Source organism: Hordeum vulgare, chromosome 4H (assembly GCF_904849725.1).
Source record: "Hordeum vulgare subsp. vulgare chromosome 4H, MorexV3_pseudomolecules_assembly, whole genome shotgun sequence".
NCBI classification, from domain to species: Eukaryota; Viridiplantae; Streptophyta; class Magnoliopsida; order Poales; family Poaceae; genus Hordeum; species Hordeum vulgare.
In genome coordinates, this window is record NC_058521.1 from 556,890,192 (window position 1) to 556,904,103 (window position 13,912).

The 13,912-nt window shown below is 45.0% G+C and overlaps 1 protein-coding gene across 1 annotated transcript; it reads left to right on the plus strand.

Moving 5' to 3' along the window:
* Positions 1 to 1,290: 1,290 nt before the first annotated feature.
* On the plus strand, positions 1,291 to 9,637 carry LOC123449495 (early nodulin-75-like). The gene is made up of 3 exons (XM_045126736.1): positions 1,291 to 2,071; positions 7,302 to 7,609; positions 9,013 to 9,637. The coding sequence occupies exons 1-3, from the start codon at positions 1,356 to 1,358 to the stop codon at positions 9,360 to 9,362; spliced, it is 1,374 nt and encodes a 457-aa protein (XP_044982671.1). The 5' UTR covers positions 1,291 to 1,355; the 3' UTR covers positions 9,363 to 9,637.
* The last annotated feature ends 4,275 nt before the right edge of the window (positions 9,638 to 13,912 follow it).

Below are 13,912 nucleotides of genomic sequence, written 5' to 3' on the forward strand. Positions count from 1 at the left end.
TCTAACTCTATTTAGTGTAGCAACTATTTTCATATTTTAGTTCTCCAATATCATGCATAGCTATCCTCTCCATACCCACAACACAATTTATTTTTCGTTACTAGATAGAAGCAAACATTCGATGTATGTAGAGTTGCATCGGTGACAGATAGGACTTGAGAAAATATTGATCTTACCATTAGCTCCTTGTAGATTCGACACTCCATACTTACCACTTTTCATATTTGAAAAGTGCTACGATGATTCCTTGCACCTGGGGATTATCAGTCGCCGTGCTTTTGTCACCGTCAAGTGGTTGCAGCTTCCTTGTCTGACGTTTACAGCTTCCTTGATGGACAGTTCCAACATTACCGGTGGTGACCGCTGCAACTCCGGGAAGCAGCGTCGTCGGTGCTACGTCGGACTGGTTCCAACATCGATCTTGCTTCGTCGGTCCACAGTTGCATCATACCAGAAATTAAGAGGCCGCCCCTTGCAGCTCGATGGACAACGACTGCAACATCCCACCCACAGGGGTCGCCTTGCAGCTCCACCTCACCGTCATTGCAGCTCCGTTGGACTGCGAATCCAGCTCTTGTGCCGATGGTTGCATCTCTTGCCTGGTTGCAGCACGCCATGCCGACGGTCGTGTCGTCCATCGTCACCGATGCAGCAAAATTGGTCACCGATAGTAGCAAAACCAACAACGGTTGTAGCAAAAAATCATCGTCATCGTCTAGTCGTGATCGTTTGTAGGAAAAACCGATGCAAGTTGTAGCACTGAGGCTCATTGGTTGTAGCAAAAAATCGTGATGGTTGTAACCTATGCGTCCGTCAGTTCCAACAAGTTTGCGAGCCCCGAGTGCCGCCCAATTCCGATTCCAACTCCGGTTCCAACCATGCCCAAACACAACAAGGCTCGTCGGTTGTAGCTCGTGACATGGTGGTTGCAGCTCGAGGCATGGCCGTTTGCAGCTTCGGTGTGGCCGACCATGACGGCGCCCGTGCTCATCGCAGTTGCCGCCGACCGCCCTCGCTCGTGACCCCCGATCGCCTGCGCTCGCCGACCATCCGCATGAAGGAACTGGGCTGCGTCAAAAAGGCTGTTGTGGGGTCCCACGCGCCAGCACCTTGCGTGAAGAAAGTAGGTCATGCCAGGAAGTGACCGTCCGAAAGATTCGGCAGGCCTGCCGGTGCGAAAGGTTTTCCTAAAATGATTCTTCTAGCCTAAAAAGGAAGGTAAAAAGGATTCTGAAAAATGGGTAAAAAAGGAAAATAAAAAGAGAGACCTAATCCTCCCCCCTCCGATCCCTCCGCCACCGCCAAGCGAATCCCATCCCCCAAATTCCAAATTCCGCCGCGATCCCTAGCGAGCGATGAAGAAACCTAACCCTCCCCCCTCCAAGCCCTCCTCCGCCGCCAAGCCCTCCGCCGGCATGGCGCCGCGCAAGTCACGCTGGGGCCCGCCGCCCGCCGGCTCCGCCTCCGGCCCCGCCGGAGACAAGGCCGCGTCCACCTCCCGCCGCACCCCGAGCCCCAACCGTGCCTCCAACGCCAGGCGGCACCCCGCTCCTCCCGCCTCCGCGCCGCAACCCCGCAACCCCGCGTCCCCGGTGGCCGCCGCCCGCCCGCCGCCGCACCAGCAGCCGCGGGTGGAGACGCCTCCCCCGCCGCCCTACGGCTTCAACAACCTCGACCGCCGCACCGTGCACCTGGCCGACGGCACCGTGCGCACCTACTTCGCCCTGCCCCCCGACTACCCGTTCGAGCCCGCCCCCTTTCCCCAGCTCCCGCACTTCCCGCGTGCCGGACCCGAGGCCTGGCCGCCGCACCAGCCACCGCCGCAGCAGCAGTTCCCGCCGCACGACAAGCGCAGGCACCCCGCCGACCCCGAGGAGGGCTTCTCCAGGCACCCGAAGCAGCCCCGGTTCGAGCCGCCGCCGCATCAACCGTCGCAGATGCAGCAGCCCCCGGTCGACCCGCAAGCGCTTAGGAAGGCGTTCCTCAAGTACTCCAAGATGCTCAATGAGAATCCCGCCCAGAAGCGGAGCTACCTTGAAGGCGGACTCGTCCAATGTCTCCCCTGCGGCAGGTTTGGTGATCCCGCCTTGCTTGTCACTTCCTTACTAGGAAGCATTCTTGTACATATTGTACTCAGTTTTTTGTGCTGGCTTCTTTCCATTGTGGAGCTTGCTCTTACGTTTTGACTTCATATGACTTTGCTATGTCTTCCTCACCGTCGTAAACCAATACTGATAATATCATGTGCATGTCTAGCTGGAGAGACACACATTGCACCCTAGGTTTTATGCCCCTCAATCAACATAGATTCTACATGTGGTCTGTGCGATAAGTCTGTTCATTCCTCTAGATCTCGTGTTACTTGGCACAAGTAGGAGTAGTTTCAGGTGAATTGTAGCTATGCTATTGCTTCATTTCATCTGATACAGGCATGGAATTGAACTGCACTCGATGGAGTACCTTGATAGATTTTCTGCTCTCTGCTACTAGGTGCTGTGCCTTTATGGTTCCTGAAATTAGTTTCCGTTATTGATTTTTTATTTCTTCAGGTGAGAGCAGCTGTATCATCATATTCTATCAGGCCCTTTATTTGTTTCTGTGAGCTTGCCTCTGTGGCTAACACATATCATATGTGCTTCATGCTGTCTCTTTTCCGCCCACTGAAGCTCCGAGCAAAGTGATATTTTACTTTCGTGATCAGAGAGAACCGTGAGGCTTTCTTTTCTAATTTGGCATATAATATTAGACCTAATACTGTTGTTATTTGAAATTTATTATTAGACTATCAGTGCGAAACTTCAAGTTATAACTCTCCTTTCAGTTGTTCTGAGCTACTTGTTGTGTGATGTTTCTGATTCAGCATGCTAGTAGACTGTTCTGGAACAACAAATGCACTGCACATTCTGTTTAACTTCTTGCAGCTGAGTAGTTATACATATTGGCCGATACTGCTCAGACAGATATGATACTAACGTATTTGTTTGATAGCTACGAATAGTATTTGTTTGAGTAAATTTACATCGTTTGTAACCGATCGTACACATGGCAATCATGTACAAGCCGGAATGTACCATTCCACTACCCAAAACAGCTCAGCGTATGATGCATTTTACTAGCCTCAGTTTCGTCTGACTGCAGCCATGCCGGTCAACTATGGTTTGAGCTATTCACATGTAGGAGCGGACCTCATCGCACCAGTCTGCATCATGCCTTGACGTTGCTTGCCTCACATCTGTGCATGAATTGTGTCAAACTTGTACTGGTTCACTGCCGCATGCACAGCTTCATGTTACTCCGTCATGCCTCTCGAAAATCTTCCACTGTCCTAGAGCTGGATTGTGCCATGTCAGGAGCATAGTTTTTAAAAACTAAACTAGACTGACAGTCCAGCTAGAAAACCATGGAACCGGTGACCTGTCTCGACTGGTTCAGTTAGACTACCATTTAAGCATATGAACCGGAGAAGACTGTTTGTTTCAGCGCTAAACTTGGAAAAAATCAGGAGCATTCAAACCACCCAAGTGTGCCAGGGGACTCCGCTTTTGATATTCCGCTGAAAACCACCCAAGTGTGCCACCAGACTCCTCTTTGATATTCCGCCAACAATTAGTGCGTGGGTGGGGTTTGAAACCACGACCTCACCTAGCGATGTCTTAATTTCATCGCCACTAACCAACTATACCTGATTACTTTGGTGCGTAACACCCAAAATGGGACTTATTTCTACTTTCTTGAACAATGGTCAAATCAACGAACTAGTTGTTCGACCATGAACCGATGAACTTGAGAGCCTGACCAGTCCCTGGCTTGGCTGTGAAAACTATGACCAGTAGCTTGATACAACTTAGCAGGTGAGTTTCATTGTTCCAAATATCGGTCAATTAGTCGGCATATCGGTCAGTTAATCACTACTCGGTGGGTCACCGAATAGGCGATTAGGTGATCTATCGGCCGATTAACTGAAATATTTGGCTATTTATCCCTACTCAGCACCCTACTGATATGGCACCATTCTAAAAAGCACGGATACGGCGACACGGACACGGCGACACGCATACGGGGACACGGGATACGGCATTTTCCAAAAACAGCCCATCGGGGACATGACAAGTATATATAAAAATAAAAATAAATATGCCATGTAATATAGAGTTAGAAACAGAAAAACGAGAAATAAATAAATATAAATATGCCATGGCTGCCTGAAAGTTAGAATTTCTTGCAAGATTGAATGGATACCCTGCAACATGGAACAACAAATAAAGTCAGCAAAAGTACCATGCTTGAGCGGTCAATCAGCATAGGGAAGCATGGCGGAGCAGCAAGCAGTCAGATCCATGGCAAGTCCATTCAAATAGATGAAAGAAAGAGATCGAGGACTCGAGGTTACCTGCTCCGGCTTGGTTTCCGTTGAGACGAGAAGCGGCTGCACTTGGGGAACAGCGACGGCTGAGTACAGGCGGCGGCGGCGGCGAGTCCAAGAGCTGGAGGCGGCGACGAGTCAAGGAGCTGGCGGCGGCGGGGAGTCCAGGAGCTGGGAAACCCTATTTGTGGCGTGGACTACTCGAGGAGGTTTCCCAGCTCATGCTTTTGTGGTGCGCGTGGATGCGACCCCCAAAAGAAAGGGGTGGGCCGCAGTGTAGTTGGGCCTCCCGAGTCCCACAAGTGTCCCCAACGTGTCCCAGCCGTGTCCTCTTTTGTTTTTTGTTTTTTTAATTTGTATTTCAGGAAATACGGCGGGATACGCGTGTCCAGCCGTGTCCTAGCGTGTCCCCGTGTCCTGCCGTATCAGCACGGCGATTCGGCAAGTTTAGCCGTGTCCATGCTTTTTAGGTACCATTTATCAATATCCTAATCATTGGTGAATTTTGATGATTGTGAGGGAGGATGCGAGTGATGTGAGTGAGGGAGAAATGGTACATGAATGGGTGGGCGGGGTCATATGTTCTTCGATCTTTGGTGGGCTAGTATGTCTCATTTGCATGGGCTTTCAATGATATTGCTTTTGAATGCTTGCCTATTGATTCCATGTGACAGCTACAATGCATGTTGGAGGGGTCTGTCCGTCTGTGAGGGTGAGGTAACGTGCGTGTACTAAGAGCTCTAAACTAATGAATTATATTATCCTATTGTATATCTTGAAATGGTAAGTCCGAATGGGCTGTTATGACTTCGTCCGTTACAAGAGGCAAACAGATGCAATTAAAAACAATTTTTTATCGGAATATTTAGTTTGTATGTTTCGGTTTATTTATGGTTAGTTTGGTAACCTGTGACATAGTGGTTTTGTGGTAGATGAGGTGATAGAGAAATAGCTGGTATATGGGAGTATGATTTGTGTTTTGAACAACCTAGGGTTCTAAAAATTTCTCATCCAAATGGGGACTTGGAGATATCACCCTCTGACCCTCATAGAGGCACCATTATTACTTATCAGATCCAGACCGGACCAACGTGGCTGCTGAAAACGTAGACCTGATAGTTTGTTGGAACTAGATCTTTGGGCCATGGTTTATAAATTATAACCAACAACCTCCTACTTGACCTGCTTTATAATCCTCTTTTCACATGAGATGTAAGAGTATATAATAGGTCTGAGCCGTTGATTTTATTAAGTAGTGAGCAAGAAAACACATATATTTCCAGCAACCAGCGTATCCGTATCAGATACCGTATCCGATACTGATTCTGTTCCGATACGTCCCGATACCCCTCAGGCTCAAGTAGTGCTGGCGGTGAGCTCCTTTCCCTGGTGCTCCCGCTTCCCTTCCCTCCATTATCCTGTAGAATTCTATTCTATCTAATGGAAGGTTGCATATTTTCTCCTCCTCCCCTTCTCTCTAACTGAACTTTTTTGTTTGGTAAACCCTTTGGCTGTTGGTTCTTGCTTTTGTTGGGATCATGGATAAGAAGATAGAAGATAATGGACGGCACTGACTAAATGTGTGCTAAATGGATTGGTGCTTAATTGATAACGTATTTTTTATATCGTTTTCAAAAATAGTCAAACGTATCTCCGTATTGATGCTTTCAGAAATGACCTATTTACGTATCCGTATCGCTCCGATACTGATACACGTATCCGTATCGGTGCAATCTAGGTAGTGGGTCTAAGCAACTCTTACCTTCTTACCTCCCATGTGAAAGGAGGTAAGAGGGACCATGTTAAAATTGCTCATCTAGATATTATAGTGTTTTAAGGAAATCATGGGGCACCAGTGACCAAGTGATGTGAGACCTTTACAGGGGTGGTTGTAATAACATTGCCAAAAGGGCGATAAGATCCTAGAAGATGGCTACAAGGATCGGTTGCCATTTCAAATGGCAACTTGAATTATGCCTTTGTCCAAAGGGCTTTACTGCAGTAAATAATTTCTTCGTGGATGCCTATCTTATCTCCGCTTTGATAACTGCATCTAGTATATTTCTACTATAGGGGAGAATATCGAGAGAAAGTACAGAAGGTAGATGCCACCAAAATGATAGATTTTTTGGATTGGACTTTTGCCCATCCATCTTATCCCCTCAAGGCTCGTTGTTTGTCATTGTAGATGCAAACTTCTTTTTGCATATCCTCGTTGGTTTCTGTGTGCGATATATCCCCACTATAGTTTATTCAGGCTCATCATATCTTTATTTCCCATAGGGCATATCTTGTTTCCTTTCTGTAGTTGATACAAATTCATCCCTTATCGGAAACACATTTTCTTGTTCCACCAGCCTTGTCTGCATGATTAACTTTCCTAAAATGTTGATAAAGATTGGTATGCATTCCAGTGCTATCGAAACATTGACCATAACTTCTTTCCTTTGATGCCCTTCATTTCTGATCAGCAGTCAAAACTTAATGTGCTTGCCTGTGTATACAAGAGTGGGTGAGTAATACAAAAGCCAAAGTTAGTGGTTGGTGAGTGTAGGGGGGTAAATGGATGAGCTGGCTTGCTGGGACTAAACATCAGCCATAGACAGGTTATGGGCTACTACATGGTATCTGGTGCGGCCTAGACAACTTCATGCTGTACCAGCTGGAGTATGTTATTTTACTGGTGAACAAATATATCTACACCGTTTTTCTTGCCATGGGCTCTTCTTTGGCATTGGAATCTTGTTTTCATGCTTTCTTGTGTCATGTGTGATTGATATGCTTTGGGGCTTGTGCAATGTATTTGATATTCTTCTTCATTTTTAGACCATGTCATATAACAGCTTTGATGGTTACATTTATTTTGGTAGATATCACCTCATGTTGACCACATCTTAATTCGTTTGTGATTATGTCTGGTCAATGTGCACAATTCCAGGTCTTCTAAGGACTTTGCTGATGTGCACGGGCTTGTCATGCATGCTTACAACCCACCAAATGCAGATTCATTCGTTGATCATCTTGGTTTACACAAGGCATTGTGTGTCCTTAAGGGATGGGATTATACAAAAGTCCCTGATAACTCTAAGGCATACCAGTCGTTACCTCCTGATCTTGTTCGAGCAAATAGGGAGGACCTTATTTTATGGCCCCCAACTGTTATCATTCGTAACACTGCCACTGGGAGGAAGAAAGATGGACGCTCTGAGGGTTTGGGAAACAAAGAAATGGATAAGAAAATTGCAGGTATGTCTATAATGTAGTCTCCAACTTATAAGTGAACAGTTGTTGCATACTTGGTTGGATAAGTGCACAGAAGTTTCTTATTCGCACTATCTGCTTGGTATTTTTTTTATCACATCTATGCAAGGGACCTAGAAAACTTGTACGATGGTGCTTTAGTGACCTTTCACCCCGGTCTTTCACTTTACACTGAAACAATATTAAAGCTATCCATTAATGTTAGGTCTATTATTCATACTGATCTAGGAACATTGTGGGTCCATAGGAATTGAACAGACAAGACCATTGTATAGCTCGTCAAACTGATGGATTTGAGAACACTGGGTATTTCCCTTGTACTGGCTCAGTCTCTATAACTCTCAGGCACATTAGTACCATGTGATATGGTCGACTCAGCCGATTGATTGTGTTGAGAGATGGGCTTGCATGTATTTAACTTCTGTTAGGGCCGGTGAGGATTGTGTGGTTATCCTATTTTGTTGGGTCATAGAGCAGAACTATGAAGGACAGGCCTGGCGCAGTGGTGAAGTACTCCTTGCTTGGGCCAAGAGGTCCTGGGTTCGATGCAGCCTCTCTGCATTGCACTGTGCTGGGGTAACGCTTGCCTTGTATAATCCTTCCCCAGACCCCACCTGGTCTGGGAGTTTCTAGCACTGGGTCTGTGCTTTATAGAGCAGAACTGTCTTGACTTATTTTGGAGCAGTGAGGATTGTGAGGTTATCATATTTTATTGGCTCATAGAGCAGAACTGTCTTGGCTGAGGCAGTAGGACGAGTGTTAGAATCTTTGTTTGCCCGTATGAGTATTGCAGTTCTTGCAAGGTTGATGTCTGCAGTAGCAGTGGGGGTATCTCCGGTGCATTATTTGGCTTCAGTGATCAGTGGCGTCTAACACTAGTAGATGAGTTATGTTCAGTATGCATTCCTTGAAAAGGAATTCATGCATGGAGTATTGCACTGTCCCAGCAAAATTAGTTTGCTGTGGCTTTGTTTTAATACCTGAAGGTGCATCCTGGTTTCAAATTCAAAGAGATCCGTTAAGTTCTGATATGTGAGTCTGGAAAGCACACGCCTACTTCCAGTGTGCTATGCATCTTAGTCAGACCTGGGTGTATTTTCTCATCTCTGTCCAATGTTTTGCCTGGCCTTATATTTCTGTTAGAGGAAGACTATAGCATTATATTTGGGGTTCAGACTCCTTGCTAAAATGAAATATCAAATCTACCATTGATGTTGAGTGTGCAATTTGGAATTGAATGTAGCCACATTAGACTCAAAGAAACAAAACCACATGAGAAGTGCCGTTCCCACTTATGCAACTACTACTCCGTTGAGCACATGTTTATGAAGTAATACCATATATAGCACAGTAATATTTGCTGTGTTGTCATCTATCTTTGTTTTCAGAACTAGGGTTTGCTGGTGGCAAGTCGAAGTCCTTGTATGGAAAACAAGGGCATTTGGGTCTGACACTTATCAAGTTCGCGAACAACCCATCTGGCTTGAAGGAGGCTGAGCGCCTTGCTGAGTTTCTCGAGAAGCAAGATCATGGACGTGTAGGTTGGTCACGTGCACAGGCCACTCATAACTTAGACCCTGATACAAACCCTTTGCTGGTTGAGACTGATAACAGGGGTGAGAAAAAGAGAATACTTTATGGGTGCCTAGCAATTTCCTCTGATCTGGATGAATTAGACTCAGATTCAAGAAAAAGGGCTACTGTCAAGAGCAGAAAAGAATTTGACCCATCTGATTAGTCTCCTCACAAAGGCCCACCATCCCGCCAGTTTGTTTAATTTGCATTGAAACATCTGTATCTTCTGTCAATTTCGATTTCCTAGCTACATGCTACTGCTGTGCTCCAGATATCTTAGTATGGATGCCCCTTAGGATGCTTATGGTCATTATAATTATTCCTGGGATTTATTTTGTATTAAGTCTTTTCTGCCAGGCATCCATTGCTCACCTATTGAATGATTATCTGGAAGACTAATTGTTCTTCCAATTTGGTAGTTATTTATTGCATTATCAACTGCCCGCAGTATGGACTGTGTCTTGCCTGTAGTGCATTTGGTAGATAAATTCTTGGCCCAGTTCGTGGTAATCTGGAAGGCTCATTATTCTTCCAAATTGATGGTTATCTATGGTGCTTGAATGTTGAAAGTGAGGACAGGATACATTATTTTGTAGGGATTAATGGTTCGATTAGTACAGTAGGTCAGTACTATTATATTGCCTACTATTTGTAGGGAACTGTGATAATCTTTGGATGCCCCCTCATGCTTGTATTGGTCTTCACATTCGTGGTACTGCTTCTAGCAACCTGTTGCATGGCACAATATGGTGGCAAAACCACTTAAATGTCATGCAGTGCTTCTTAGTACATTTTTGTTCAATTTGTGTTTGCATTAGGGGCAGCTGTGATTTAGGTTCCACCACTTTGAAAATTAGGTTCTGAAGAAGATAAGGTTCAGAGATGATGGTGGAGGAATAATAGTGTGCTTATAACACTTGCTCCTAGTAGTAAATAAGTATTCAACTTTGAATGTATATTGGAATGATGGAGATTTAATTGAAATACCACATGCTATAGTTACTTCTCAAAACGGTATTATGTCAATTAATAGGTAAATATTCAAACAAGTACTACGAAATTTGGTTTATGCGATATTTTATGCGATTGAATTACTCCCTTGTCATTGATATGGATATTTCTTTGCTGGCACATCATCACTTGCTAATGTTGCAGTGTTTCTTTCTTCCATAAAATTAAAAGATGCACCATTGTTTTTAAGGCGTCCTGCCTTAGACGCTTAGACGCCTTGGCAGCGCCTTGCAAATATGCCCACCTTAGGCGCTAGAGCTGGTGGTGCTTGTCTTAGGTCGCCTTGTGAACAATGAGATGCATAGACTCTAGTGCATCTCCATTCTTCTCTTCATCCGGATACCGAATACACCCTTTGTTCTTAAATATATATCTTTTTAGAGATTCCACTATGAATTAGGTACGGATGCATGACATGCTTTAGAATGAAGATTCATTTATTTTGCTTCGTATGCAGTCCGTATTTAGGAACGGAATCCTTTTAGCTTGCTGTCTGTCATGTACTTATGCGTATTGCTTTCCGGCGGCTGTGCTCGTGGCCGGCCATCAAAGGTGATTTAGCTGGGCTTGGAATGTTTGCTGCCTGCTGCATCAGTGCAGGTTGCTGCTCCACCGGATGATGCTCTGGTGTTGCAGTGATCGCAACATGTCTCTGTTGTCCCTGTGTTAAGGTCGATATAATCAGGGGACAAGCCACACACTAACTTGAGGGCCCACCTGGCGATTGAGGGCAGCGAAGCCGCACATGGATCAGTGATTTTTTTCTCCAACTCTCTCGACAGCTACACAACGGCGGCAGAGGGCCCTGAGAGCTCTCGGCATCCACCAGGATTAAGGCTTGAGAGAACTACATTTTCTTTCCGATGTGTTGGCGGCATATTTGGGGGAATAAACACCAACGGGGACCAAGAAAGAAGGTCTAGCGGCATGGACCTAACATATGTTGCATAGTTCTAGGTTGATAATTTAACTATCTAAATATGTATCATATATTCATATGTGATAAAAAATATATATTTAGAAACTACATCCATGTAGAAATCTAGTGATATACTTTTCATGACATGTAACATATATTTAATTTCTTAAATCGGTGACTTAGAACTATGATGAATGACTTGTATGCCGGGACGGGGAGTAGCAGAGTACTATGTTTGATTATTTCTGGTTGGTCGCTGGCAGCTGAGTAAATGCGTACGTACACCCATTCTGTTGCCTTGCTCATCCAGCATTCCACTCACTTCCACCGCGTGTTCATTCCCTTGGTTCGCCAACACTACATTCTACACCCAAAGAAGACCACATCGAGCAGAAAGATGGACGCCTAGGGTGCGATCGACTAACTCCTCGGCCGCCTCACCACCGTCCTTGTCAGCGAGACGCAGCTGGTGGGCGACCTCTGCGGCGACGTCTTATTCATTACCGACGAGATTGAGAGCATGAATGGCCTGCTCCTCCATCAGGCATAGGCCTCGACCTATCTTCTCGTGAATTCCAATTCGACTCGACAACGCGACGCCACAGGGAGCAGTACAATGCGTGCAACGGAGTTCTCGGGACACAACCCTCGGCTCCAGCGTGCCCTAATGCTCAAGCGCGAGCAGAGATGACGCTCGGGTCGCACTGGCGCATGACGCTCTGTGGACCTCGACGGGAGTGCCAGGTCGTGGCCGGCAGCGCCCGGCCATGGCCGTGGTCGCGCCCGCCCGTGTCGTGCCGGGCAGTGCCAGGTCGTGGCCGCCTGCACTCCGCCCGTTGGCCGTGCCGAGGTCTTGCCCTCGTCCGCTGGCGCCATGGCCACACCACATCCCATCTCTTGCACGCCCGCATCGAGGCCTCGCCCTTGCGCCGCGTGCCGCCCGCTTCGAGGCCTTGCCGTCATCCTCGCCTGCGTCGCTCCACACCGCGATGCGCTCGATGTTCATCAAAGGTAAATTCAGTACCTCTACGGTACCGTTTCTTCATTGAGTACGAGGTATTTCGGAATATTTATATGATGTACCTATTTTCATGTTAAACACATGTTGAGATTAATACGTCTATTTGCAATTGAGATTTTTAATTTCTTGCAAATACAGATGCAAAATTCAAAGTCATTTCTTAAAATTGATGTTTGGGATCATAAGGTAGTTATATGGATCCACTGCCTACGCAGATTATCGATGACTACTAATAAAACCTACATTTTATCGTTTTGACATTATGATTGCTTTATGAAGTGCTCTCCCACACATTTTTCTAAGTCATGACATAAGGCATTACGAGTGAGTATATATTGATTTCATCAGATTATACTCTCTAGTGTTGCGAGATCCACTCCATTTGAAGATTATCTTCAAGGTGTCATAGTTATCAATTTGAGATTCACATTAATGGTTGCGAGATAACTTCTTAAAATATCAATTAATTTTGCTAAGTTCATTACAATATCAACCATGATGGTTTTTAATTTATTGACTGTAAATTAATTATCTCTGGTAAGTGATGGCTAGGGAATTTGAGGCTTCGCTCTCAATGGCCACTACTGCCCTATCTGGGCCATGGACATCATGATCACTCTTGTGTCTTCTGGGATAATGTGTGAAATTCAAGACCACATGATTCACCTTCGGTCAGGATCGCACCGCTAACAGAAAAATATCGTCTTATACATCATAAGGTGCTATATTGATTCAGATCTCAACATCTGGTTATTACGTATCAACAATTTGGGGCATAATGAACCTCAAGGGCAAAGGTTTGAAACTCAGTTCAACCTTCAACCTGACATCATCAATGATGACGGGACCCTATGGGCACGGAGAACATGATGGTTGAATATGCCTCAACCGACATGCTTGGACACTATGAATAGTCTCTCAATCTCTTGAGTGATCAATATTTATTTATTTCCATTTATGATGTTGTATTAACAATATAAGTATTGTTGTCATCACATATTGCATATCATAATATATTGTATCAACACTTTGATACAAATACATTTATATGTATTCTATATTTCTGACAGTGATTTTCATATTGAGAATCTTCATGTCTATGTAGAGATTTCTACAGGAGTTCAATCTAATGAAAGATGATATGTGCCTTGTGAACATATGCACCACAAACTCTATACCGAGGGAAGTGAAAATTTTCCACTTTCTTTGAAAGAAAGGAGATATTTTAAGACGCGATGATGTATTTGTTGGCTCAACTTGAGTCATATTTACTATCCCTCCGGATACTTGAGTAATGTCAGGATGCTTTATTGCTCCTGGTTTAACTCGTACCTTACTAAACTATAGAGGTGTCTGGCCAAATAGTTTCCATGGCGAAACTTATGATGACAACAAAGAGGACTAACTTCTCTTTACCACATGCAAAGAATTAGGCAAACACATTCTCAATGTATCATCTGGATTGTACTACAAATACTACAATAGCACATGTTGCGTCCAAGATAGTTTTCCAAAATGTCTTGCACATGAAAAACTTGGCATACTTGCTTAGGTCATCGTGACACTGGGTTGAAACTGAAACTATCAGTAATTCCAATAGTTTATGATCATTATGATGCTAAATTCTAACAACATTTGGATTTTACATGCACTATAAGTGATACGGGGAAGCTAATTTTAGGGCCCGCGCATCTTAAAGTCTACGTTGAACCACTCAGACTCCTTGAATGCATCAAGATGAGGTAAGTGGCTCTTCCTATCC